Source organism: Candoia aspera, chromosome 3 (assembly GCF_035149785.1).
Source record: "Candoia aspera isolate rCanAsp1 chromosome 3, rCanAsp1.hap2, whole genome shotgun sequence".
Taxonomy (NCBI): domain Eukaryota; kingdom Metazoa; phylum Chordata; class Lepidosauria; order Squamata; family Boidae; genus Candoia; species Candoia aspera.
Window position 1 is genome coordinate 2,960,834 of NC_086155.1, and position 26,897 is coordinate 2,987,730.

At 50.7% G+C, this 26,897-nt stretch overlaps 1 protein-coding gene across 3 annotated transcripts; it reads left to right on the plus strand.

Moving 5' to 3' along the window:
* The first annotated feature begins 254 nt into the window (after window positions 1-254).
* On the plus strand, window positions 255-18,999 carry FKBP1A (FKBP prolyl isomerase 1A). Of its 3 annotated transcripts, XM_063296821.1 has the most exons (5): window positions 255-396; window positions 513-560; window positions 16,748-16,860; window positions 17,494-17,659; window positions 17,981-18,999. In XM_063296821.1, the coding sequence occupies exons 1-4, from the start codon at window positions 360-362 to the stop codon at window positions 17,620-17,622; spliced, it is 327 nt and encodes a 108-aa protein (XP_063152891.1). In that variant the 5' UTR covers window positions 255-359; the 3' UTR covers window positions 17,623-17,659; window positions 17,981-18,999. The 3 variants fall into 3 exon arrangements, with proteins under 3 accessions (XP_063152891.1, XP_063152892.1, XP_063152893.1); XM_063296822.1 differs by lacking the exon at window positions 513-560 and having other exon boundaries at window positions 284-396; XM_063296823.1 differs by lacking the exons at window positions 255-396; window positions 513-560 and adding an exon at window positions 11,044-11,068.
* Window positions 19,000-26,897: the final 7,898 nt, after the last annotated feature.

A 26,897-nucleotide genomic window follows, 5' to 3' on the forward strand; every position in this document is an offset into this window, starting at 1 on the left:
AGGCTATCGGTTCCGCTTCTGCCGCGGTTTAGCGAGGCTGCACGGGCACCGCCCCGCCTCTAGCCGGATTATAAGGCCCTCCCGCTGCCTGGGGACGACGGGACCAGGATTTCCTGCCCCCTCCGCCCCCCTGGAGAGGCCAGCAGAGACAACAGTCTCTGAGGCGGCCAAAATGGCGCCTGCAGCGCCTTCAGGGGCTCCGCCCCCGCGCCGCGCGCAGGGCCTGCTGGGCCGCGGGGGCGGGGCGGGCGGCGTTTGCGCAGGCGCGGCCCCGCCCCGCCGCCGCCGCTCCTCGCCGGCCTCGCCTCGCCTCGTCCTCGCGGTGCGGATTTCGACGGGCAGCGCCGCCGGGACGCGAGATGGGCGTCCGCTTGGAGACCATCGCCCCCGGGGACGGTGAGCGGGGGGGCCCGCGCCCCGAAGCCCCAGCGGCCGGGCGGGCGGGCGTCGGGCTCCGCGCGCCCCCCTCCCCGGCTTCTCCCCCCTGACCCCCCCTTCTTCCCCCCCTGCAGGGCGGACCTTCCCGAAGCGCGGGCAGACCTGCGTGGTGCACTACACGGGTGAGTCGCGGGGAAATGGGGGAGCAGGGGGAGGGGTCTCCCCGGGGGTCTCCTCCGGACGGGGAGGGGAGGGAGCGTCGCAGGGCGCCCCCCCGTGCCTTCCCCAAGGGGCCTGCCCTGCCTCGCGCCCCCTCCCCCTCCCGGCGCCTCGAAGCTGGTGGTGCCCCCCCGTCATCCCCAGCCCGGGTTCCGGCGGGCAGCAGGGTGGCGCGGGGTCCCCCGCAAGTCTCTGAAGTGGCTCCTCCCCCACTCCTGGCACCTGTCAGGTCCCTTCAGCCCAGTGTGGCCCTGCTGGACTTGGAGCCACCTCCAGGGTGACAGCCCTCCCTGGCACGCCGCTCCCCCCTCCCAGAGGTGGGCACGGGGTGCCCCCTGCCCTGCCGTTCCTTCCGACCCCCACCTGCTCCCCTCCCTGAGAAGCAATCCTTGGTCCTCCTCCCTTAATTACGAATTTTTCCCTCCTGCCGCACGCCTTAGTTCCTGAGGTGCGGTTGGCACCATGCAGGTTGGCACCGTGCACTGGTTCCCCCTTCCCTGTGGCTCTCTTAGTGGTGCTTTCCATCCTACGCTGCTTCCTTGTGCCATGTTCTGTGTTGTGTCAGAAGCTTAATAATTCAGGCTCCAGTTTTTTTTTCCCTTGGCAGCCTTGCTTTTCAGTGCTCTCGGGGGTGTTGGAATGTGCCATCAGAGCAGAGGAAAGAACCCCAAATTCCTGGAAACTACTGTTCTTTTAAGAGCGGCTTGAACATATGGCTGAGAAAAATCTTGACTTTCTCAGTTAGCAGTAGCAAAGACGGGGTTGTTGCATTTTTCCCCCTGCTTCGGCACCCTTTTTTCGGCACTTTCTTTTTACTGCGAAATGCAGCATGGTCTGCTGCTGCCTTACTGTCAGTTCATCTTGCTCAGTAATTCATTGTGCAAGTTTTTTTTCAGCACTGTTCCAGTACATGTTCTCTCTATTCATATGCATCTACTTGTTATAATAGCTCATCTGTACTCCAGTGATCCATTTGTGCTATACGGGGAATGTGTGGAAAAGTCAGCCTTGAAAATGGTTGTTCCGGCAATACAGGCTTCGTTTATATGCAAGATTCTGAAGTGGTCTTTAGTCTTGCTCATATTTATTTTTATTCTTATTTATTTATTAAAGATTTATAGGGCCACCAACTCGCTCATGGTGACTCCGGGCGGCTTACAGAAATAAAGCCCCCAATACAAAACCCACTGCACCTCCACTCCCCTGGCGGCAACAGTACATTCACACAAGCCGGTTGATGGGCTGCGCGTCAACCTGGGGTCCCCAGGCCCGCTGGCAGAACCGCGTCTCCAGGGCCTTTTGGAAGAGTGTTAAAGTGGGGGCCAATCTTATTCTGCGGGGAGGATGCTCCACAGGGAGGGAGCCACCCCGGAGAAGGCCCTGCTTCTCGGTCCCACTAGATGGACCTCCTTAATGGGGGGAACCCATAACATACCTTGCCTCCCTGATCTGGTGGGTCAGGTAGATGTAACTGGGAAATGGCAGTCCTTCCCCAAAAAGGGAAGATTGGAGATGGGACGGAAGTTATCCAACAGGATGGAAAGGATTCTTGCAAAGGATCTCTGTCTGCTTCCTATTTTGATCCTTAATGTTGGCTAAAAGGGACACCTTGGTGAGAGAAACCCTGAAATTGAGCTGATTAGGAAGCTCATCTTCCTGATAAAGAAAACTAGTTATCTAGACTTCATTCCGTGGAGCTCTTTATCAGTAAAATAAACAATAGAAGAGTAACTTTTCCATTGCCTTGTTTGTGAGCCTCTTTTCTTTCTTGTGATGGTCTGAGTTTCATGGTGGCTTTGAATGCGCTGGAAAGCACATTATCCGTGTTGCTTTCTTTGATGGGCAGTTTCACTTGGTTGCTTTCAAGCCTGACTGTCGCTGGGTGGGACTGACAGTCAGTGTAGCTAGTGAAGAGTTCTTCCTAGACTTGGCTTCATCACCAGGAGAGGGTAGAGATGAAGGTGGCATCCAGAAGACCACCCTTCCCATGTTTTAATTTCTAGGGCTGTTGATAACTTCTTAACCGTAGAAGGTTAAGGTTAAGCATGCATGCAGCATAGAATCAGCATATATGCAACTTTCTAAAATGTACGGAAGATACTAGGGTCAGAAGTGGGCAGATTTTTGGATGGCACGAAATTCCAAGACCTAGATTGCAGCTGTGACATTCTCTTTGGGTTTTCTTATATTTTTTATGGTGGACCTTCACAACGTCATGGGTTGACTGTGGAGATTCCGGCTGTGGATGGAATCTCAGAATGAGCCTCACAGATGCCACTGTCTGAATGGTTCTGATCTGAAGGTTGGGTGCAGAGTCTTGGGCTTCCGATCTTGTTGAGGCTGGTGCTCCAGTGTGCCCCGGCCATGCACCAAGAGCGTAGGTTTTGAACTTCCGTGCAAAGAGAATACACTTCTTCCACTATCAAGACTCTCTTCTTTCTGGGCGGGAGAGTTGGGAAACATCAGCCAGGCTCAAATACGTGAAAGACACTGCAAAAGAGGGATGTGTAGATGGTGCTCTGCTTCTTCCCTGTTCAAAAAAAGCCAGGTGGGATGGCCTATCCTCAGTAGAGAGTTGCCAAGACTTTTTCCCTTGGTACTTTTTTAATCTTACGCAACAGATCACACAATGCTTAATTTTGTGACAGCGGTTGAAGTTAGAACCATTAGGGCAGGCTGCAGCAGAGTCGAGAAAGCCAGCTGTGTCTTGTTGGCTGTCCACCTACCAGAACCTAGCTGGAAACCACCTGAAAGAGGAGAACAGCAGTGAACGGCAGGCACAGCTCAGCGGGACTTGCAATTTACAGAGGGAAAGAGTTTTTGGAGGCGAGAAGCAAGTCCAGAAGGAAGAACCTGGGGATAGTCCAGGCCAGGTTGTCTAAAGGTGATCAGATTATCCCTGGAGGGCATCAGGTTGTGGAAAGTCACAGCCTGGCCCAGTCTGCCCCACATCCCAAGTTCTGTGGGAATGCCAGATTCAAGAAGGATGCCATAGAGGAAAGAAACCATTAGGAAGAGGCCAAAGAGAATAATTTTGGCTCTTCCTCCCCCGTGTATTATAACTGGGATCCATGATGCTGCCTGGACTGTGTGTGTGGTTTTTTGGCTTCTGCACTGAATTGCCCCCATTCGGTGCTTGGGCTTCAGCACCCCTTGCATGTTCATGAATGGGAAATGCATCTGATTCTTCCCGCAAGGGTGGTGGCACTGTGCCACCGTTCCCTTTGCCCTGAGACATGCTCGGTTGCCCTCCAGAGTGGTGGAGCCATCTTCGCTGCGCTCCCAGCTCTTCCCGGCCCCTCTTTTCTTTTTCCGCCTCCCTCCCTCCCACCACCCCGCCGGCTCTCCATCTGCTCCTTTTTCCTTCCCTGCTGCCATTGGGTGGGGAAAGGAAATGAACAGGCTGCTTCTGGACTGACAGGAAGAACAAAAGGGGGGAGCTGGCAGAGGATCAAGAGTGGGGCGCTGGTCAGCCTCGGAAGGCGGTTGGGCAGGCATCTTTTGCAGGCAGTATCTTTCGGACCTCCTTGCTTGCCTTTCGTGTTGAACGATGCCCCCGCTTTGCAACAAGCCCTGCTTGCCTCCGGTCAGCGACCTTTGCCCCGTTGGCTTTATTGGCCGTCTTTCCCTGGCTCAGGGGTTTTCTGTTGGGCAAGAGCATTGCCTTGAAGGGTTGGCTCGGTCGAATTAGTGAGTGGCGTCACGGACGAAAGGGGATAATGTCCCGGGCCTTTCTAAGGGGGAGGGAACAGGCAGGGAGGAGGCCCCCTTCCAAAGCATGAAACGCTCAGAACCTTTTTGTTTGGGGCGATAAAATGCCCCTGTTGAGACATGAGTTATTTCTGTATTTTAAGGTCCTGGACCTGCTTCGCTCCTGGTGCCTAAGCAGGGCTCCTGGTGCTGCTCTGCGCCTTTGGGGGACAAGAGCAGACCCCCCTTTTTTCCTTTGCAGCTCTCCCACTGATACTTTTCCCAGTCCTTCCTCTTCGGTCCCCTTGACGTCCACTTACTTTTATTTGCTTAAGGGATTTGTACGACTGCCCTTCTTAAGAACGCGACTCTAGGCGGCTCGCAGCAACAGGAAACTCTGAAACCCAGAACTCGGCACCTCAGCCACCCTCCTTGGAAGCCTCCGGCAGAACCATCTGCAGGCCACCCCCTCGCCCGACCCCAGCACCAGCGGGGGTGGCGGGGACGACACCAGCCCTTTATGGCTTTCTGGAAGGCCAAAAGGGTGGGGGCCCGCCGGGTCCCCGGGGGAAGGGTGTTCCCCAGGGCAGGGGCTGCGATGGCAAAGCCAGGCCGCCTAGGTCCTGCCAGATGGCAGCATTTAAGGGAAGGGCCGTGGAGCGTGCCCACCCCGGCTTGGTGGGGCCAGCAGATGCCCTCCGACAAATAACCTGCTTCCCCTGTGCCCCCGTAACGTCCCCTCCTTTTCATTGTGGCGTTTTCTGTCTTAATCACTCCCCTTTCTAGTTCAAAAACATGACATCCTTGGACTTTGCAGCCCTCTCCTTGCCAACCCCTGCGGCACCCTCTTTTCTTGCTGGTGGAGTCCTGGAACTCTTGGTGGGGGTGGGGGCTGCCACTCCTGCTACAGCCACGGAATCTCTTCCCCTTGGGCATGATAAGAAACCCCAGGGAGCGCTTGTTGTGGAAGTAATCTGACTTGGCCAGCATAGTATTTGAAGACCGAGCCCTCGGCGAGCTGCACGTTTAAGCATTCACAGATTCGACTTTAACACGAGCAATCTGAATATGCCCAACCCAGGATGGGAGCCTAACGTGGATGAAAACACCTCTTCCCCCCTGCTTTTCTCTTCATCAGCTGTCCATGCCCTGAACAAACTGCCTTTTTCTTCGCTTTTCCCCCTCCCTTCGGCAGAAGATTAAGTCTTTTAATGGCAGCTCACCACCAGCAAGGCAGCTTCCTTTATAAACACCCCCAACTTCCCATCTGTCCTCAGCTTCCAGATGGGGCTGCCTGCTTCGTGCCTCTCCCTTGTCATTCTTCCCACTGCATTCTTAGTTCCTAACCTTAGTTTCGGCCTGAAGTCCACTAACGTGGGTGATGTTTTGCACGGCCGGTTTTGGTGATCGTTTATCCAGTGCTCCTGCAATCATCTGTCCTAAAGTGTGTTGGATTACATTGCCCATCCTCCCAGCCTACCTCTCTTTGGTACTCCTTCCTACCAGTAGTTAGTCTTCACTTAACAACCACAATTGGGACCAGAATTTCAGTTGCTAAGCAAAGTGGTCATTAAGCAAATCTGATCTGATTTTATGACTTTTTTGCGGCAGTTGTTAAGTGCATCACCCTGGGCATTAAGCGAACCACATGGTTGTTAAGCAAACCACGCGGTTCCCCATTGATTTTGCTTGCCAGAAGCCAGCCAGGAAGATAGAAAATGGCAATCGTGTGACCATGGGATGCTGCGGCAGACATAAATGTGAACCGGTTGCCAAGCACCCAAATCATGATCATGTGACTGCGGGGATGCTGCAACGGTCATAAGTGTGAGAATTGGTTGTAAGTCAGTTTTTTCCAGCACCGTTGTAAGTCTGAACCTTCACTAAATGAATGGTTATTAAGTGAGGAGTACCTGTAGTAGCGTTGGCCCTGGATTTCCTCCCCTTGGTCTAAAACGATGTGTCATTTTCACATTATCAATAATTCTAAATTTTTATCTATTTCTGTAGCAGGACATTCTTTCTCCCTGGGCTCCTTCAAAGCAAACTGCTAGTCTTGACTGAGTGTGCTCCCCCAAGTCTTCCTCACTTCGCTGTGTTGGGTTTCAGACCGCCAGCCCCCAAGCCACAGGCCTGCCCCCCACATCGGAAAAGGCTAGCTGAATCATTTTGCTTGTGACCTGGGGTTGCCAGCTTGCAGCCTAACAGACAGCATGGGATGGTGCAGGACAGAGGGAGGCCCTTCTGCATCCCACACCCAGGCCCGTGATCCTGGCTGCACCTCTGCTGTAGCCCGTTGACGGAATTAAAGATAAGACCACGTCAGGTTGCAGAGGGGCCGCTGCTCGGGCCGCTGCACATTGGCTAACGCTCCCGCGTCAGTCCGGCTTGCCTTGATTAAATTTGTTTACTGGTATTTGGGATCCTTCTTCTTTTCATTTCGTTTGCAAGGGTGGTGCGTGTGCGAGTTCTAAGCGAGGTTCTGAGCATTCCCTCTGCTCCCCGCCCAGTTGTGAGTGGGATTCTCTGGTGCCAGCGTGGGCGCTGCAGGGTGCACGGGTGAGTCGCCCTCTTCCCACAAGATTTGGATTACAAGCCGGCTGACTAATTCTTCTCTTGCTTCTGGGACTGCTGGCATAGCCATTACGCCGCTTTGTCAGAGAGAGTTGTAAGCAGAATGTTGATTAACAGCAGCGATTCAGGCTTTGGGGGTGTTTTTCAGGAGAAAAAGCCTCCAGGCACAGTGAGCAAGTCGCTCCTCTCCCAAGCCCTTAAAAGCAGCTTTGTGTGGTAAAGCATTAACTGCGTTTCCGGAGTCATCCTGAGAAGGCTGATTAGGTTTTTATCCATCCTTCCTCATAATGTATCTGGAAGCGTCGCTCTTTAAAGCTTGACCACATCATCTTCTGTTCCACCCTTCCCCAGAAATAAATTCTGGCATTTGTAGACCTAAGCGTTGGGCTTGGCTTGATTTCTGATGGTCTTTCCTAGCACTTATAACCCACCATTCTGGGACAAAGCATATTCAAGCACATATGAGTAACGAAAATCACAGCCCCGTTCCCTGGAGGGGCATACAGCTTTGTCCTCTTTGCATTTCACCAGCTGGTAGACTCTCTCCTGTTTGGTTTGAGTTATGGGCATCCATCGAAGGAACTGGTGGATTATCTTGTTAAGTTAATGTATTATTATAATTATTTGTTTTGATATTTGCGGTTGAATTTCCTCTTTGCTGCCCAGAATCTGACAGATTGGGGTGGGATAGAAGCATCAGTTGTGAGAAGGTCAAGGCAGGGCAACATTTGGATGACAATATTCAAAAAGCTTGTAGAGCGGATGGATTTCTTTCTGGGGTAGGATTATTATTATTATTATTATTATTATTTTTGGGGTCTTCCCTGTAGAAAATACTGGGCAGGTAAAAGTATTTTGAGGAAGGAAGTCTTGAAGAAGCACTCTGGGGAAAAAAATAGACACAGGCCAAGTTCAGATGTTTTTGGCTGTTTTGTGGATCATGAGCTGGAAGAGATGTAATGATTGCCAAATGTAGGACAAGAGTGAGATTTCTGCCTTTTTTCAGGAAAGAAGGTAATATGGCTTATCATTCTTTGATTCTGCATGATGTCTAAATTCATGAAACAATTGAGTGCTGCTTAGGGAGAAGGACACGGAGCCAGCATAAAGTCTGCGCTCAGTCCCTTCAACAGGCAGGTGGTTCAGCCGGATCTGGGCCAGGGTTTGTCCCAATCCTCCCCTTAGATCTGTGGGTCTAGAGGCAGGGAGTCCCCCCTGTATTTTGATGCCCGGATCCTCCTCTGCTATTCCTGAGCTGCTTTTGGGCACCAGGCCTGCCCGTAGCAAGTCTCACCTTGTTTATGACAAACCGATGGGTGAAATGGAGGAGGCTGATCTGGTTGGATCTGGGGTACTTTTCCAGCCATAACCAGTAAGGGTGGATTGGCAGTTGTGTGCCACAGGGCCCTGGCACGGAACATTGCCATAGGCTTTGGGTGAAGCATATCTATACCAGCGTTTCCCAACCGTGTCAAGTTTAAGATAGGTGGACTTCAACTCCCAGAATCCCCCAGCCAGCACAGCTGGCTGGGGAATTCTGGGAGTTGAAGTCCACCTATCTTAAACTTGACACGGTTGGGAAACGCTGGTCTGTATGCTGATGACCTCCAGCTGAATATCTCTACCCAGGTCAAATGGGAGAGGTCCAGACCTCACCTCTGGAGGGTTTCAAGGTCCGGACAAGATAAAACAGGCTCGGATTCCCCATGCAAGGTGGACTGGCTTCAGAAGCCTACTGATTCTGGGATTGTACCAACTCTGGGTCTTCATGGGGGGTTGCGCTCCCCGGTGCAGAGCAGGCCCGCAGTTTGGCAGTGCCTGTGGACTTGTGACTCCTGCTGGAGAAGCATGAGGAGGCCATCTCCAGGAGGCCTTTCGCCCAGCTGTAGCTAATTGTGGCGGTCCCTAGAACAGAGGGCCCCAAAGAAGCTAGCTCAGACCCTTGTCATCTCCTGCCCGTGTGGGGCTACCTCTGAAGACCACCAGACCTCCTCCTCTGTGGCTTCCCTCTCCCGCAGGGTCCTGAGCAAGGCATGTTGCCAAACGGTCTTTCTGTGTTTTGATCTTGGCGGGGAGGCTCACCCTTGTTTATGAGCAGGCTAGCATCAGGCGAGGCGTGTTCAAGAGCTCGCCCTGAATCTGCCCTTCTGCACGCTGCTTGCAGATTTTCCATCCTGTTCACAATTGCCAAGTCATCCAGCCTGCCTGGCGTGGTGTTTCCCTCCCAGTTTGCTAAGCTGGCCCTCCAGGAAATGCTGAACGTTCTGTTCGTACCTGCCCAAAGTAAACTACCCACGTTGCCCTTTGTTTTTCCATCTGCTCCGTTTCCTGCATGGAGAGAACGGCCTGGGTATGGCGATAGATCCGTGGCGTCTCGTGCGTGTGGCCGGGAGCCACCACCTCAAGGAGAAGCAGCTTCTTTAGGGCACCCCTTCTGCTCTGCCCTGTACTTGGGCACAGGTGGGCTTCTGGACGTCCTGGGCACACAGGACTTCTGACCCGGCCCTTTCCCATTTGCACCCTGCCTTTAGAGACCCTGGCGGGCACCCTGCCAAGCAGGGCAAGAGACCCAGTGAATGGGAGTTGCCCGCCCGTCTTGAAACGGAGCTATTTTTCATTCAGCTTCCAGCCTGCATGCCCAGGACCGTTGCCCAGGTTACGAGTCCTGTTTTGAATCTTGCTTTGCAGCCAGCCGACCCGGCCTTTTGTGCCTTTGGATGGTTCTTGAAGAGTTGGCCGGGCAGCCACTGAGTTGAGCAAGGCAAGTTGACAGCCGGGGCCACGGCTGAAATTCCGTCCGTGTTGGATGCGGAAGGCGAGCGGCGAGTTTTAAGTAATCCTGGCCTGAGCAGGGCTTGCGCACAGTGAAATGTGCATCAGGTGATCTGTCAGAAGCTTTGCCTAAGACAGTGGCAGCCTGAAAAGGAGATGCTCACTGCCGCTGACACCCTCGTGGGTGATCTGGGTTGGTTTTTACAGCCATATTTGAATGATGTCAGCCTTTTGCAGAAGTTACGGCAGAGTACGATTTTTGGATGGATCTCCTTTCTGTATTCAGCCTGTGTTTCACAGTGGGCTTCAAACATCTGCTGATTTCTGGGTTGAAATGACATCAGCTGTAAGAGAGATAAGAAGATGCATACAGGATTGCAGGTATTTAAGGTATTTAAGTGGGTGATCTCAGCTATGCAGGTACGTCATTTTGAGCTAGAGGAAGCCCACGGTTCCCCCCACCCCCGGCTTTATAAAATCAATCCGCAACCTGATAAGAAAGTCTTACTTTTGTTCCTGGAGAAATTAAACATGCACTAATTTGCAGGTCACGCTCTGGGTTAGTTGACCTATTTCTAGGGGAGCCTAGAAATCAGCCAGCCAAACAATAAAATTGGCTTAAGGCCATTCCTGTTGGCAAGGTGGGAGGTGAAACAAGACCGGAATCAGAGGTTTTTCAGTGCCTTCTGAAAGGCCCTGGCAGAACATGGACTCTTAGCTTTCCTTGATTGGTTTTAGTCCTCTCTCACGCCCATGTTCCTGGGTGGGTGATATGTAAGGACCACCAGATTGTGTTGCGTTCTCTCTCTAGAGCAAAAATGCGTGGTCTGATAATCCACCAAGCACTTCGTTAACCTGAGTGGAGACCCGGCATGCAAATCCCTCGTGGAATCATTAAATGAGACATCCAAGGCTCAGAGCATCCTTTTCCAGCTTAAAGTACCTATCCTTCAGCCTGAATTGCTGAATTTCTTACCTTTTTCAGAATAACCTGGAACATAATAGATGTGTTTAAGATGTGTTTTATAACTTCGTGGCTTTTTCTGCCAAGACCCCTCTTGGCCTTCTGCTTCCACACGCATTTCCTTTGCTTCTCTTTTTGGTCGCAGCCACCTTTCGAAGGACGTACATGGTGTCCCCTTCCTCCTCCTCTTCAAGCCCTCCTGGGGCGCCCTCTTTTTTTCCTACTGTAATGAAACCTGCGTGGCTGAAAGGATGCCTATAATTCTTCCCTTGTTGATGCCCGTCTGCCCACCTTTCCCCCCCCCCAAATCAAGGCTGCAAGGTTTGTGGTTCATTTGTTTCAGACAATTGGCTGTTCTCCCCTAAAGGTACAAGAGGACAGGGTTTTTTCTTCTGCCTGAGAGCTGGTGAAGGGTTTCCAGCAACGGGCATCCATCATCCCCAAAACAGCAGAATCTCTTGATGGAGCGTGGTCTGCTCAGCATCTGCACTCTTGTGTTTGGGCCAAGAATGGTGATAACACGTACAACCTCAGCAAACAGAAATGTGTTTGCCACAGCCTCACCTTCCTTCCTCTCCTTTGCTGAGCGGAGTTGATTGGGATGGAAAGTTTGGAAGAATTGGTCGATCCGTAGGGGTTGTTCAGGGTTAAGTTATCTTCTGTGCTCCTCCGCGCTTGCTGTCAGAAAAAAATATTTCTCCAGAAGAACTGCATTCTGTGGAATTCTCCCCAGAGTCCTTCCTTGGAGGAAGGTTCAGTTGCTTTATGGAAGTTTCTGCTGGGCTGGTTTTTAAGAGTTAACGAGTGCTTTCCCAGCGTTTTGAAGTGGGAGACACACAGGATCAGCATCGCCAGCCTCGCTGTATGCTTGGTCGTCTGCAGAAACCAAACTCCCCTTGCGAGATGCATTAAATTCCAGGAAAAAAACAGACGATCCTGCCTGGCCCCTCCCAGTGGCCTTCAGTGCCCTGTGTGATGGGCTACTGGGGAAGCATGATGGGAAATTGGACGGACTGGCCTTGATGTGTTCTGCATGGCGGCCTCTGTGTTCCCATACTTCTGGCTTTCACATGGACCGGAAGAGACTGAAGCTAATGCGATTCCACGAGGGAATCTGTGCTGGCTTTCTTCGAAACCAACCAGCCAAAAGCTGGGAATATAATTTTCTGAGAACGACTAAAATCTTATTATCCTATTTGCAACGAGAGTTCACTGCATCTACAGCTGCCAAGTTGGAGTGACTGGTACCAATCCAAGATCACAGATGCATAACGAGGAGCTGGTCTTCTGAAAGCAGAATACACAAATGTTTTCTGGCACTGGTCGTGCGCAAAGTAGAAATGCCATCCGTTGGGGCTCTTTTAAACTTTAAAACTGGGAAGTAACAGATCACGTCCTGACTTTGTGCTCAGTCTTGTTGTTTCGACTCAGGCTGTGGGTAGAGAGCAATCCTGGGAAATAGCCTGTTAGGGATAATTCAGAATGCAGTTGGAAACAACATCCAATATTGCAGTGGTATCGTATGTGACCAGGGCTCTAGTCGTAACTCAAAGAGGATCCAGTAAGTGCCACCATCTTTAAAAGTGAGCGGGACACATTGCTAGGGGCCAGCAGCTTCTTGGTTGAGATCTGTCCCAGCGCTTTTTTTTATCAGATGGGATTTTTTGCCCTGGAAAACATCTGTGGAATGAGAATTCCAAGGAGAACCAGGGACAAGACAGAAGCCATAGAACACCTATCACTCCTCGGCTGAAAACGGTATGTTTGGGGTGTGACATAAAGTTATAGTGATGGAGTTTCATTTAACCCCCATTTTTCCACCTCCAGCAAAACATGAAAGGTTGTCTCTCCAGCCAGCTAGCCAGCCCTTTTGTGTTGGGTTAATGATGTTGGTTTATTTTATTTATTTATGTACCGGGGCTTCTGTGGTGCCCCAATCCATCAGGATTCTGAGAGGCTTACATTCATGTCTTACGGTAAAAGGGTTAAAATACAAAAAAACCTGTATGGTAAAATAACCAGTTACAGTGAAAAATGATAGCAGCTGGGTTCCTAAGAAAAAACCTGAGGCCATCAAGGAAAAAAAAATCTGAACATAGTGTTTTTGAAACTAACAAACTGGATCTTAATGGTATTGAGATACACACACACACACACACACACACACACACATGTTAGCAGCCTTGAGTACCCTCTGAGAAGAAATACAAGCACTCAGTTAAAGTAGGAAATGAATGAATGAGAGCAGATAAGGCCAGACTGTTTCTCACACACAATCTGATTTACACACTCGAGCTTCTGAATAGCCTCTTAAATCTAGCAGTGTGTCAGCTGCCAAGTCATCAGGGAAGACTCAGGATGGTGAATTGGGCATGTCTCTCCCTCTTGCTCCAGAGGCAGGGCTAAAAGACTTCTAGCAGTTCTCACCCAACCTTGCTCTGGTGAACACGCCTGCCCACCATCATTTACTTTGGGGGGGGGCGACCCCTCAGCTCAGTGACCATGCAAAGGATAGAGTAATGGGGTCTTCCTTCATCCATGCTGCCTTGCACACACTCGTTTTCCTGCCCTGTGCCCCCTACAGGTGCTTGGAGGGCTTGGTCCTGCTCCTTCAGGGCCTGGGCACCGGTGCGCCCAATAGCCCCCTTCACCAAGGGCTCAGCATTGTTCCAACTTCTGCACTGGCTCCTCCAGATAATAACCCCTGCTGGGGTGTCTGTTGCCCAGAGACTTCAGGTGAAGGCCGTGGGGCACCGAACTGATCCATGGCAATGATGGAGTGGAATCACACACAGTGCCGAACGCCCCAGGAAGAACTGGAAGGGCAGAAAATCCCAGCGTGGGCAAGCATGGGGGAAATGGTGTGGCCGCCTGGCGCACCTCAAAAGCACATTGCTGCATCAAATACAAGATGGAAACCCTGAGAGTCATTGTAGGTTGCCTTCAGAAGAAAGATGTCCTGGTCTTGCTAGCTTACAGGAGGTCTATCTACACATTTCAGCCTATCCAGCCCATGGCTTCCGAAATCAGCACGGCTGCTCTACAGCGCAGCTTCAGAGGGGATGCTCCCAGTAGTATGACTTCTGCCAGGCGGGTATCAGAAATAAGTGGGCTCTCCCCAGAAACGTGTTCTGTCCAGCTGGACGCCATCACTCTGCAGCCGGGCCCAGCCTTTGTGGCTAAGGTAGATGCAGCCCTCACTGGGCCAGGAAATGTTAGCTCCTCTGTCCCACTTAGAGGAGGAGCAGCATAACTTGGAGCCATCAAGATCCACCTGAGCAGAATGAAGGAATTCAGCTTCTACCACTGAAGTTGTAGAGAATCCCTCACATGGGTTTGATCAAAACCATGTTTCAAATAATTTTGGCATTTCTATCCCAGGACAACAGAAAATTGAGGCCTTTTAGCACAAATGTATCACAGATGAAAATTGTATGCATTTTGGAGGGCTCCACTGGAGTGTTTCGTGGTTGTGCTACAAAAAGACACCTCTGGAAATGCTTAAATTTTCCGTTGCCTTGAATTCTTGATTCCTTTTGTGTTCAGTATAGGTAGAACCTTTCCTGAGCTCTTCACCAAATGCCTTTTAGATAATTGATATTAATGCTGGATTAAAAACAACGTTAGTGCCTCTGTGTCTCTTTTCCCTTCACTTGTGGGTATTCTGGTTTGGTGAACACACTTCCTGTCTTCTCTGTGGTCTAAATAGTAAACTTGGTGCTTTAGTCTTAAAACCTTTACGTACTCCCTTACTAAGATCATGTAACTGACAGACTGTTCTGAAAGGGAGCAGAAAAAGCTAACATTTTCTTCCTGTCCTGTTAGGGAGACAAAATTGAGAATTACTTTGCAATCACGTTCCTTTTGGTTTGGGGTCCTGGGCTGCCGTTGAAAACGTGTGTGGCCCAGGGGGTCTCTTGCATGGCCAAACCATGCAGATACGTCGTGGGAAATAAAACACCTGTGTTGCAGTTTCCCTTCTTCCTACGCTTTGTTCTGCGTTTCCAAGAACTAAGACGATAGGAAGAATTAATTTAGATTAATTTAGGCTAGAATCAGGAGACCCCACAACAGCCCACCGGCTTGCAGAGCTGCATTTGTAATTGCGACACCAGACAGCTGAGTGCAACGGAGAGACTGGATCCTGAGCAGATCTCCTCAATCATTATTGAAATAATAGAGCCCGGGCGTTCTTCTGTTGTGAGGGAAATTGCAGGAAACAGTCTTGAGAGAGGACTTTGCTGGTGACGAGTTGATGAGAGGAAATCAAATCAGACATCTAGATGAGACGGAGTGCATTTTAGTCAGTGGCTTCTTGAGGCAGAGAAGGCAAAGATTTAAGCAGTAAATGCTAGCAAGGGATTGGGATCTTGCAGCACCTCTTTGCTATGCATTAAAGCAGTCCTGACTTTTTTCAGGCTCCAATAGAAGAGAATGTCTGTAGCTCGGGGTTGAACTGTGGAGTCATTGGTGCCCTCTGAGCTTGGCTGTTGGCTGGCAGACGTTTCGTTGCCCGACTAGGGAACATCATCAGTGCGAGGGAGGGTGGGGTTTGCCCCCCGGATTATATACAGCAGCTTGCCTGCCAGCGTTGGTGGGGTGTGATTTTCTCCTGGGTGGTTCCTTGATTGGGGCATGGTTTGTCTGTTTGATTGTTTGTCTGGCGTTAATCCCTGCTTGTCTGGGTGTCGGCTGCCAGAGGGGATGTGTTCTGGTCTTTTTGTTTCCTTCTTAGCTTTTTTTTATTGTCTCTCTTGAATGGTGCGTAAATGTGGTTTATCCCTGTGTGTCTATTGATGGCTGATTTGTCTGAATGCCGAACTTCCAGGAATTCCCTGCTGTTTTTGGATATGGCTTGGTCTGGGATGCTCACCGTTTCTTGGTTGAAACTGCGGTTGAGCCTGTCCTTGTGTGGTGAGATTCAGGAGTTTCCATCGTGTCTCCTGACTGCCAGTTGGTGTTCGTGGATGTGCTCTGCTAGCCTTCCGCCTTTCATTCAGCCTGAAAAAAGGATGTTCCTGTCCTAAAAGTTTCTTTACAGCTCATCGGCTCCCTCCTTAAAGTGGCTACAGTTTTTTAGAGGCTGCTAACAATGGATTGCAAAGAGGGGCTGGGTTTGCAGGAGGCCTGAAGCTTTTGCAGAGCAGTAGCGGGTGACTGCATCTAGCTCTTCAGGGTCAGTTCTGGTCAATGCGTGGAGGGGAGACCACCAGGAAATGTGTGGGAGCTGGAGGCTAGACTGAAACATCAGAAAAAGATCACAGCCACGACTTCTGTATTGTTAAAAAAATCAAAAACAAAACGGAATTATGAGGTCCGTCAAGTTACCAAGAGTTGAGTTTGATTTGAGGGAGGCTTTATTTTAATAGAAAATTGCTGATAGACACATCCTCTATTGCAGATTTTTCATCTCTGAATATTGCCATCTTAAAAAAAACAGGGAAAAGGTTTAAAAGGACTGATTTTGTAATTGCCAAGCATGCGGCTTCTAAAACCGTCACGTTAAGGGCTAGCAAAATACTTGAGCGTAAACGGGGGCAATAGTCGAGGGATCTGTTTACAAAGGACGGAGACCCAGGCTCAGGCGGCAGTTCAGGGGGTGGGCTGGCCCAGGGGAGACCCAACTTTGGTCCCCACTTAGCCGTGGAATCAGTGTGCATGGGGGGAGGGGCGGAGCCAGTTGCTTCCCCCCCAGCCCAGCCTACCTCGCAGGATGGTTGTTGGGAGAAGTAAGGGGAGGGGGTGCTTTGGAGCTCCTAGATCAGTGTTTCTCAACCTGGCTGGCTGGGGAATTCTGGGGGTTGAAGTCCACCCATCCCCAAGTGGCCAAGGCTGAGAAACCCTGCTAGAAGTTTTTGCTGAAAGGGTGTGTTTTAGGAAGGGCTCGATGAAAGGATGCTGGAACTGCTGTCTTCACGTCGGCTTCCGACCGGAAAGGATGCCTTTTGCGTGGGCATCCTCCGTTCGTGTCCCAGGCCCTGGTTTTCTACTGCCTGAACGTCCTGGGCCAAAACCCAGAGTCCCTGACTTCACCTGCCTCTGAGTTTCCCACCGGCTCCCCTTCCCGAGAGGCTGGTGGTGGCTCCTGGGCCCTCGTCTCGGCTCTGCCTTGCTGGGCAAAGGATGAAGGCTTTCCTTTCCTTCCCGCAGGGATGCTGGAAGACGGGAAAAAGTTCGACTCCTCCCGCGACAGGGGCAAGCCTTTCAAGTTCGTGATGGGCAAGCAGGAGGTCATCCGCGGCTGGGAAGAAGGGGTCGCCCAGGTATGGTGGGGCCAGTTTGGGAGGTGCCGGCCTTGAGGGAAGAGCCCCATCCCTGTGGCCACCACGGGGCTGATGGGGTCGGGGGCTGGTCCCAACTCCTGAGCTCCCTCAGCAAGAGGGGAGCCTCAAAGGGTCTTGGTGGACTGGTCCAGCTGATAGCCTGGAGAAGACCACCCTCTAACCTATGTAGCAAGTCTGACGGCTGAGACCCATCCCCCAGGCTCGCTCTTGTGAGCAGGAGCCATGATGGTTTGATTCTCGCATCTTGTCTGCAGCTTCATGGAGGATTATATGGAGGGGGGCCACTAGAAACCCAGTGGAGCTTTGCCTCTTGGCCTTGATTCCTGGTGCGACTCCGTGGAAGAAGAATCCATAATGGCTTCAGGGGTTCAACACGGGTCACTCATCTCCAGGCACTTCCAACCGTCCTGGGCTTGCCGTTGGGGGCCAGGAGAAGCAGCTGACTTTGCTGTCCATCCAGCTGCAGCCTGGAGACAGGAGGCCGCTGGGGTCCAGGGTTTCTTTCATCCCCCCTGCATTGCCACCCCCTCTTGGTGCTTGGATCCTGCAGCATCAGCGTGAGCCCAGACTGGCTTCTCCCCCTCTAACTCTCTGCCCCTCTTCCTTTGTCAGATGAGCGTCGGCCAGAGAGCCAAGATGACAATCTCACCAGATTATGCTTACGGGGCTACCGGGCACCCTGGCATCATCCCACCCAATGCCATCCTAATTTTTGATGTGGAGCTCATGAAGTTGGAATGACAAAGAGGCCCCCGTCCTCCCATTTCCCTGCTCTGGGGTGAGTGACCATCTTGCAGGACTCCCGGCTGGCGTTCCCCAGGGGGGACGTTGGGGGGCCCTGGTTGGGGGAAGAGGGCCCTTTGGGAGGGCACAATGCTCTGGCTTCGTGACCTGTCAGCTAAATAAAGCAAGGTGTACGCACCGAGACGCGCCTTTTGTCAAGCCACCAAGAATGGAGAGAAGGGAGGCCAACATTTGCCAGCTGCTTCGGGTGTCTGCCCTGGCAACCCTGGGGCACCGCGCCCTCATGAAATAGCCGCCCCCCTCCTCAGCCCTCCGCAGGGCGGTCGCCGATGCGCGTTCTCCTTCGTCTTGACAGGTTCGGCACATGGAGAAATCCGGAAATCTTTGCTTCAAGATGAATGCACATGAATTTGTATGCAGCTTCCCCGGCTACCCGCTACACTCGGTGTAACCCTCCGCCCCGATCCGAATGTTCTGAGCCGCTCGTCGGCTCCGCTTCCTTGTTTCTCCTCCGTTCTTCGACGTTTTTGAGCTCTGTGCTATAAACCTCAGCTATTCTTCCTCTCTCTCTCTCTCTTTTTTTTTTGGGGGGGAGGGGGTTCGTCGGGTTCTTTAACCTTCCCTTGTTGGGTTTTTTGGGCGTAGACTTGAGTTGTGTGCGGTTGAGCATTTCTGTCTAATTGGTTCACCTTCTCATAGGAAATTCTTGCTGGAAGGCAAATCTGCTTTGCTGTGTTTGTTTTTGGAAGTACCTACTGCAGTGTCCCTCCAGCTGGGCCACTTGAAGATGGGTGGGCTACGTGCTGGCTGGGGAATTCTGGGAGTCGTAGTCCACCCATCTTCAAGTGGCCCAGCTGGAGGGACACTGGTCTATTGTATTAAAAACCAGTTTGCTGCTGCAAAGCCATACAAAGCAATTGAGAGGAGTAGACACAGGAGTGGAGAAGGCCCTCTGCCCCACGCCCTCCTTGCTCCCGTCCAGGGGGGAGGGCAGGTCCCTCTCGCAGTAGGGCCTTGGCCTCTTCCTCCCCCCCGCACCGAGGTGGCCGCGGACTTTTTACCGGTTTTTCAGGAGATTTTTAACTTTCCAAGGGGACGTTCCACGCCGCCACTCCCCAGCCGCCACGGCGGAGATGCCAGAGCGTTCCCTGTTGAAATCTGATGCTGGTCGTCGCAGCTTGCAACAGCCTCTTCTACCCCACGCACCATCCCTTCTGCTGCGGTCCCATCTCCCCCCCTCCGCCCCCTTTCCCCCACGTCGTGAGTTTTGGTAAGAGAATCGCCACTGCCCCCCCCCCCTTCCTCCACAGTCATCACGTGAACGTACAGAGTTTTATTATTGCAATAAAAACGCTTTATGCTGGCTTTTCTCAAGTCTGGCGTGGCTGCGAGTGGTTTTTTTTTTTTTTTTTTTCCTTCTCCTGCAGATACTTGGCTGCAGCTGGCTGTGGCGCCGTGGCAGGATCCTGCCCTTCCGTTACGAAACTCACAGCGTCTCCCCAGGCAGTTGCCTCTTCTGGCTGCTGACCTCGCAAATTAAAATTCCAGGAAAAGCAGCTCGTTCATGACTGCTGACCTTTTTTTCTCACGGGCAGCTGAGAGGGAGGTCAGCCATTCCCAGGGGGTCTTTGTGCTGAGTAGCCTTGTCCCCCCCCCCCCACAAGGTCCCTGGGAAGTCGAGAAGCCCCCAGCTGCCCTGGGTGTTAGGCCCGGATCCCCAGTGTAGTGCCTTTGGGCACCCACGTTCCTCGCAAGATGCCAGGGTCCTGCCCTCCCTGTCTTTATAGTACATAAAAATAATAAGAATCATTAATTATTGAATAATGAATAATAATTCACCTTGCAGTGCGCTGGGTTTTGGATTGTTTTTATTAAATATGCTGATTTCATAGTATATAACTTAATAAAGTAATAACATAAAAATATTTATATACTATAAAATTAGTATATTAGTGTATAGTATAGTATATATGAAATGGGCGGTGAAGAAATGCGATCAATAAATATTTGATAAAAGGAATCCAGAATCCAGCATGTTGCAAGGTGAAGCAACAGCCTCTGGCATTTTCCTTTCTTCCAAGAACACCCTGGAGCCCCCATCGAAAATGGAAATACTGGGCTGAAGGGCCCCAATACTTTTGAGTGCTCCCACTGACCCAGACGATGGGAAGGATAGTAAGTAGGGGTGGGAAGTGGGAAGATGCTTTTGGGATTCATTCGCCTCCCTCCTCAGCAGCTGCTTCGGGAGGGTGCCCTCAAAATGTTTTTGGAATCGCAAGGCTGGGGGGCTGCCCCCGAGACTCGGGAGGACTCTAGATGTTAATCCTCCCGGCCAAGGGATTTCTAGCCACCTCCATCCCGTTTTTCGTCTCCAGGGCATCTTGGTTTCCAGGGCCCCGGGAGCACAACTGAGCTTGGATAATCTCACGCCCGGGGAAGAGAAAGGCGTCTCTGGGGAGCATGCCATCATTTTAAGCCAGGGAGGTCACTGGTGAATATACGGTGGGCAGTTTTCCCAAATGCCACGCACAGCAAAAAGCCGAGCTGCCGAGGTGGATGTTTCCTCGTGCCTGGAGGATGTCCAGCCAGCTTGACCTCCAGACCTCCAATAATTTTTTTAATATTTAAAAAACTGGGAAACCGGCATGCCAGAAGGGAAAATGGCTTCCGCTGTAATCTGTATACACAACCTCGGAGTCATGCACAGGCTTGGGGAATAGGGCAGGGGGCCGTCTATGCTGGCTGGGGAATTCTGCGAGTTGAAGTCCACACTTCTTGAAGTTGCTGAGGTTGAGAAACAGCCTAGATCATAAAAAAATTAGGCTGGGCTCACACCAGGCGTCGGACTTAAATCTGGTTGGCTCATTTATGGCTGATATTCTTGGGAACCCAACCGTAATCTTGGATTGTTTCAAGCCTTCGTGTCATGAAGTTCAGTAACCGGCACTTGAAAAGAATGCCCAGGTTCTTCCTCTTCCTTCATCCGCGTGCTGTGAGTCCATTCACAGAATACATAAATAAATAAAGGTAAACCAACCTATAAATATGGGTGAAATGTAAAGGAATGTTTTGGAGAAATCATGAAGAAGATGTTCCCTGTTCATTTGGTGTTTGTTTTTTTCACTTCATCTCTCATTTTAATCCTGGGGAAAAGGGCCTCGGCTACTGAACCTCCTAAATTGGGCCTGGAGGATGTGAAAGAGGGAAAGCAGATTTGGTGCTACACCTGCAGTCGCTGGCCTGTTTATGCTGGCTTGAAAGGTTTAAACCGGCCTGCCTCAACCCGGCACCTTCCAGACGTCATCATCTCCTATTTTGCTCACACCACATGTTTAACCAGAGAAGTGCAAAAGCCAGGTGCTACATCTGTACAACCTAGTATGACTGGTTTAAACTAACCATGGTTTGGGATGGCATAGCCTGTGATGCAAACCTGTTTTGGCTCACTGTATTATGCAAATCCAGAAAATGGAGCTAAAATGTTTCACAGGATCATTGACCATCCCACCACATGCCAACACACCTGTGTGCAACGTGATTTCTGCCTTTCGGCTCCTAGTGCAGGATGCACCTTTTGCGAGCATTTATTTTACTCCATTTCTCCTCTCTTCCTCCTCTTCAAAAGTGCTGAAGGCAGCCTTGGTGGGGTTTCCAGGTGGTCTCCCTTCCAAGCCTTAACAAAGTCTTCCCAGGCATCAAACTGAAAAGGAGTTTTGCTGGAAAGCATCCCACCTTTGGCCTCCAGGTGGCGCTGTAAGCTTGAGGCTACTGCCACCTCTAGGAAAATGCAGACTGAATATCCTGGGAAATAGGAAAAAGGAAGCTGCCTCCAAGGGTTAGGGTTAGGGTTAGGGTTGCTCCTAAATTCTCCTCTGCAAGGATTGGATTTTCAGCAAAGGGGCTTCCTGCAGATGTCGGGCACGGAACTGCACCCACCCTCTCTGTTCTTCATCAAGGTCAAGAGCTGGTGGGGGCTCAAGATGTCTGTTCTGCTCTGCCCCCCCCCCCGCAATTACTGGGTCTGCCCCAAGACCATGGAATGAGCTGTGGAACCCCCAGAACCAAGGTGCCCCCTGCTGGAGCCAGTTGGAGAAGCAACTCTGAATCCTGCTGGTATGTTTTGGGAGAACTTGGCAAATTTATCCCAAACTCCTAATGATTTTGCATCATCCCCATCATCCAACTCCCTCTTGCTGATCTAGCGGCGTCTCCCATAATTCAACTCATAATTTAACTGGGGATGATGACCAGGGGCACCTACCAGGGTGATGGTGTGTGTGTGTGTGTGTGTGTCAATGGCAACTCTGACCGTGTGATCAAAGCCCTGTCCCTTTTATTATGGAGATTAATTGTGCAGATGTGGATGCCATCTTGACTTTTTTGACCCCCTGTGGATGCCCCTGCGACATAAATAACAAGAAGAATCTAGCACAGGATATCTGAAGGGTGTTGGCTAGTAGCCCTGCAGATCTAATGCAGCTGAAGGACCTAGTTTAGGGATGCCATGCAAATACTTCTGAGCAAATTCTCTTTTTTAGAAAACAAGATGGGCACAGAATGACAAATCAAGGGCAGCTCCTGTCCTCAAAGAAAACGCTAGAGTTGGTGCAAAGCTGGTTGGTTTTAGGGGAAATCTGTGTTGGGCAACTGCAGCAGAGACTGTGAATTCTCTCACCCAGCTAACGAGGGGCCTAAAGATCTTTCATTTGTGATTGACTCACAGCATCCCTTTGGTGAGTGAGTAGCTGTACATTCGCTTTTGTAAAATAGTGTGATGGTATGTGGGAATGACCTTGGGAGACAGGGTGAAGAGATGCTGCCAAGGGAATGGGCAGATAAGAGAGGGCAGAGCCCACAGCTGCATAATAGGTGGAGCAAGGGGCTCAGAAGGGACCCTCCCCAGTTTCTTGGGCTGTAAAGGAGACAGCAGGAGAATTGCACTTTCAGGCTTGCAAGATTGATGTCAGCCTTCCCAATTAGACCAGACAGGAAACACGATCAGTTGAGCTAATTCTACATTGCAAGGGTACATTCACAGAATCTTGCAAGTCTGAAAATCCAAATCTCCCACTGCCTCTTTCTCCACCCATTGTGCAGCTGCAGGCTCCGCTCCCTCTTATCTGCCTGTTTTCCCCTTGGCAGCATCTCTTTGGCCTCCCAAGGTCATTCCCGCATACCATTACAAATAGGCATAACAGTTTCCAAAACCATCTGGGGTGCCCTAAGCAACTGGGGAGGTAATTAATCAACATCACGAGGATCCAGAAGTGCCTCCACCTTGGCAACCCTGCAATGCGTGGGAGGATTGCAGGAGCAACGGAGAAGTTACCGGACGTTGCTTGAATACCAGCTGGTGATGTGGAGGTTCTGGAATTGAAGTCTGCCACTGGACTCCCAAAGTGAGCGGTTGTACTTCGGGAAGTGGGCTCTGGGTGCCAGGCTCTGGGGTTGTTCTCGGAGGAAGATGGATGGAGAGGAAGTTATGAAGCACCGCTGGGCTGGATTTGGAGGGCCCTTGAACACAAGGCAGCACAAACTCCCAACTGCCAACTCCTGGTTTTAATATTAGCGCACTTGTGCTTTTCCTGACTATTTTTTCAGGAGGCAGCTTACTGGGATGGTGGGAAGAGAGGCGTGCTTGTCTGCGGTGGGGGAAGAAAAAAAATCAGGAGTCTGGTAGCACCTTTTTTGACTAACTGATCTGACTAAAATTTTGAAGGCTCGTGCCTTTAATAAAGCAGGTTAGTTGGAAAAGGTCTGAAACCAGACCCCTCCTGATTTTTTTGTTGGGGTGGGGAGCTTAGAAGAACATGTGTTCTCAGACTGGCAAATCCTGCAGCCCCATTCGGAACCTGTTTGGGAATTCATCGACATGACCCATGGCTTTCACGCAGAAAACCACATATCCCATGCTTTTCCGGTGTTTTTTTTTTTTTAAAGGCTCAGGCATCAGGTTAGGGCCAACCCCTCCTCTGCTCCAAAGGCATCTGGAAGGCTGTGCTGTCTGGAGTTCTTCCCTGGCACCTGCCGAGCATTTTCAGCACCCAGCAGATCAGAAGCCGCCCAGGTGAGGAAGGAGCTTCCCCGGTCCCAGCCAACTCCTCTCCCTGACGTCAGCCAGGGAGCCTCACCTGCTTCTCCCACCACGTAGCCGAGTTTCGCTCCCAGTCAGCTGGTGCCTCCTCCTCCTCCTCCTCTCCCAGTCAGGTGCCCTCACCTGTAACCTGGCAGGAATGCGTGGAGGACTGAAGCCAAGAGCAGCATTCTCACCTGAGGAATCAGACAGGTAAGGAAGCTCTTTGGCATCGGTGGGCCGGTGGGATCCAATCCTCCTTTGGATGGCCTCTGTTTTTCCTTCCTTCTCTTGCTGCTGACCACCTTCTCCTTCTAACTGGCTCCCCCTTCAACAGTGTTTGTAGGTGTGATGTACCAGTGGAGGTGGAGGGAGAATGTTGGCTTGGTTGGGAAAGTGGAAGGTTTCTGTTGAAGCAACCGAGGAGTAGGGCTTCCCCTCTCTCCCGGTGGCCTCTACTGTGGGGAAAGCCAGATGTGAGGATGAAGCAAAGCTGGGTCGAGCATCTTCAGGTCACTGAGGTTCAGGCAAAGGAGGGAAAGAAAGAGAGAGGGAGCAATAACATTGTCCTCGACTTACGACCATTCATTTAGTGACTATTCAAAGTTATGACAGTGCTGGAAAAAGTGACTTATGACTGGTCCTCACGCTTACAACCGTTGCAGCATCCCCGCGGTCACATGACCAAAGTTCAGGCACTTGGCATGAATTTATGGTGGTTGCAGCGTCTTGGAGTCACGTGATCGCCATTTGCGACCTTCCCAGCTGGCTTCTGATAAGCAAAGTCAATGGGGAAACTGGATTGCTTAACAACCATGTGATTCACTTAACAACTGCAGTGATTCACTTAATGACCACAGCAAAAAAAGTCGTAAAATTGGGCATGACTCAATGACCGCCTCACTTATCAACAGAAGTTCTAGTCCCAATTGTGGTCATAAGTCGAGGACTACCTGTATTGCCCAGAGTCACTGGGAGTCGGGCAGCATATAAATTTAATGAATAACTAGACAACCTTTGACCCATTGGGTCACTGTTTCAAAGGTATTTCCTTACCAGATTCCTCCATGCCTCCAAACAATGGCAGAGCTTCTAATGTCCTGCCTTCACTGGAAAAGTTCTTAAAAATTAAGGGAGATATTCAGAAATGTATGTGCCTTGAAAAAGCCCATGTCATATTGAACTGAATAGCACAGTCAATCATCGGGAGTTGACCACAGGAAATGTTTTATGACATTTTGTATTATGTCATAACATGTTTTATGATATTTTTTGTGTCTTAAAGTATTTTATAACATTTGACAAATTTTGATTCCATGGGAGTCATGGGTCCTGGATTTTGGATGCATTCTGTACGTTAGCCCATTTGAGGTATCTTGGTTCAAAAATTGTTGCCCTATGATGCACTGTTTTGCCCAATTAAAGGTTACAGATTATCAAACAGACATAAGAGTTTTAGTAGTTTATAGATAAAAAGAACAACATTAACAGTGCCATAGATCAGGAAGTTATTAAAGGCCAAACTGAAATGCTTTGGCCACCTAATGAGAAGACAGGACAGCCTGGAGAAGATGATGATGCTAGGGAGAGTGGAGGGCAAAAGGAAGGGAGGCCGACCAGGGGCAAGGTGGATGGATGACATTCTAGAGGGGACGGACTCGTCCCTGGGGGAGCTGGGGGTGTTGACGACCGACAGGCAGCCCTGGCGTGGGCTGGTCCATGAAGTCACAAGGAGTCGGAAGCGACTGAACGAACAAACAACAGACCAGGAAGACACAGGGTGTCTTTTAAGTACTGGAATCAATTGTTCCCCTTTTGATAGATTTGGGATTGTTAACTCCAAGACTTGTGTTCCGGGGGGTTAACACAACACACTTAATCTGGTTAAGAAAGATAAGGGGGATATGAGATCCAGGGAAACCTTCTCAGAGGCAGCGAAGGGCGTCTGGGGGCAGTCAAAAAAGTCAGGAAGGTGCCTAGGAGTGCACAATCAGCGAATGCACATCAAAAAGGGGTCGGTCTTCAGTTACGCAGTTGCAGATGTCATCTTCACTTGTCTGACCCCCTCTTGTGGATGACGCCCCCTCCCCCAGTGGCAGTGCCCTCATTTTGGAATAGCTTGACCCCCTGAGGATGGCTCTACCCCCGTCCTTTCATCTTTTAGGAACCTGGTCGAGCCATCCTCTTCCATAGGGCACGTGGTGAAAGAGATGTTAAACAACAGTAACAGATCCTGTTTGGGGATTAAATATTGGATTGTCTTTATGAGTGTTTTATTATGTGAAAATTGCAAGCTGCCTCTGGTTGACGACTGTTTGCAAGCACACGAATGAGTTGCTGTGGAAAGAGGCGTATCTTGAAAGAAAGCTGGAAACCCAGTGGTTCAGGCCTGTCCCCCCAGGCAGGCAGCAGGGTCTCCGCAGAAGTATTTTCTATAATTAATTACCTGAGATCTTTTTTCAAAAAAGGCAGCATGTTCTCCTTTTTCATTCCTTCACTGTGCAGAAGATGGCAAAGGGGATTTTCTCCTTGACGTTATTTGAGCTGAACAAGCACCTGGCCGTTTAGGAAGAGTTCGGGTCAGTTGGTTCAGGGCGAAGGAGGAGTCAAATCCAGCTTATTCTCACTTCAGGGATTCCGGGATACTGTTGGGCCCAACGATGGTGGTACTTAAACCTGGATTCGACAAACCTGGATCTAAATCATAGCAAAATTCACATTTCTCACTGCCTTTTTGAGGCTCATCTGCCTTACTTACACATTTCTCCTGCTGTCAAACTATTACAAGCTACTGTAATAGCTACAAACTATTACCAGAGCCTTGGCTCTTGTGGGGAAACATGACCCAGAAACATTGGATTATCATTCCCATCAGCCACAGCCAACACGGCACTAGAAAGGAATCATTTTTGGGGTTTCTATGGGGGGTCAGAAGGCCAATATGGCCATCTCAGAAAGCTGCTGAACTGCAAATCTGGGTCTCTCAGGCGCTCATTTTAAAATCGCACCTTATTTTTTCCACTCACCCAACACAGAAAACAGAGACATCCAGCTCTATTACCCTGTGACTAAGCCTCTCCCTTGAGCGATGGGGTGCTGCTTTTGTGAAATCTGGAGTCCTCTCTCCCACTGAACTGCGATGCTTGAGAAACTTCCCTGCGGAATTTCAGCATTTCAAAGCGAAGCAGCAGCAAGTCTT

Bases quoted from the DNA above. Each gene is read 5' to 3' on its own strand.
- FKBP1A (XM_063296821.1), top strand. From the start codon at position 360: ATGGGCGTCCGCTTGGAGACCATCGCCCCCGGGGACG. The intron at 397-512 runs GTGAGCGGGGGG...CCCCCCCTGCAG, and splicing joins GACCATCGCCCCCGGGGACG to GGCGGACCTTCCCGAAGCGC. The intron at 16,861-17,493 runs GTATGGTGGGGC...TTCCTTTGTCAG, and splicing joins GGGAAGAAGGGGTCGCCCAG to ATGAGCGTCGGCCAGAGAGC.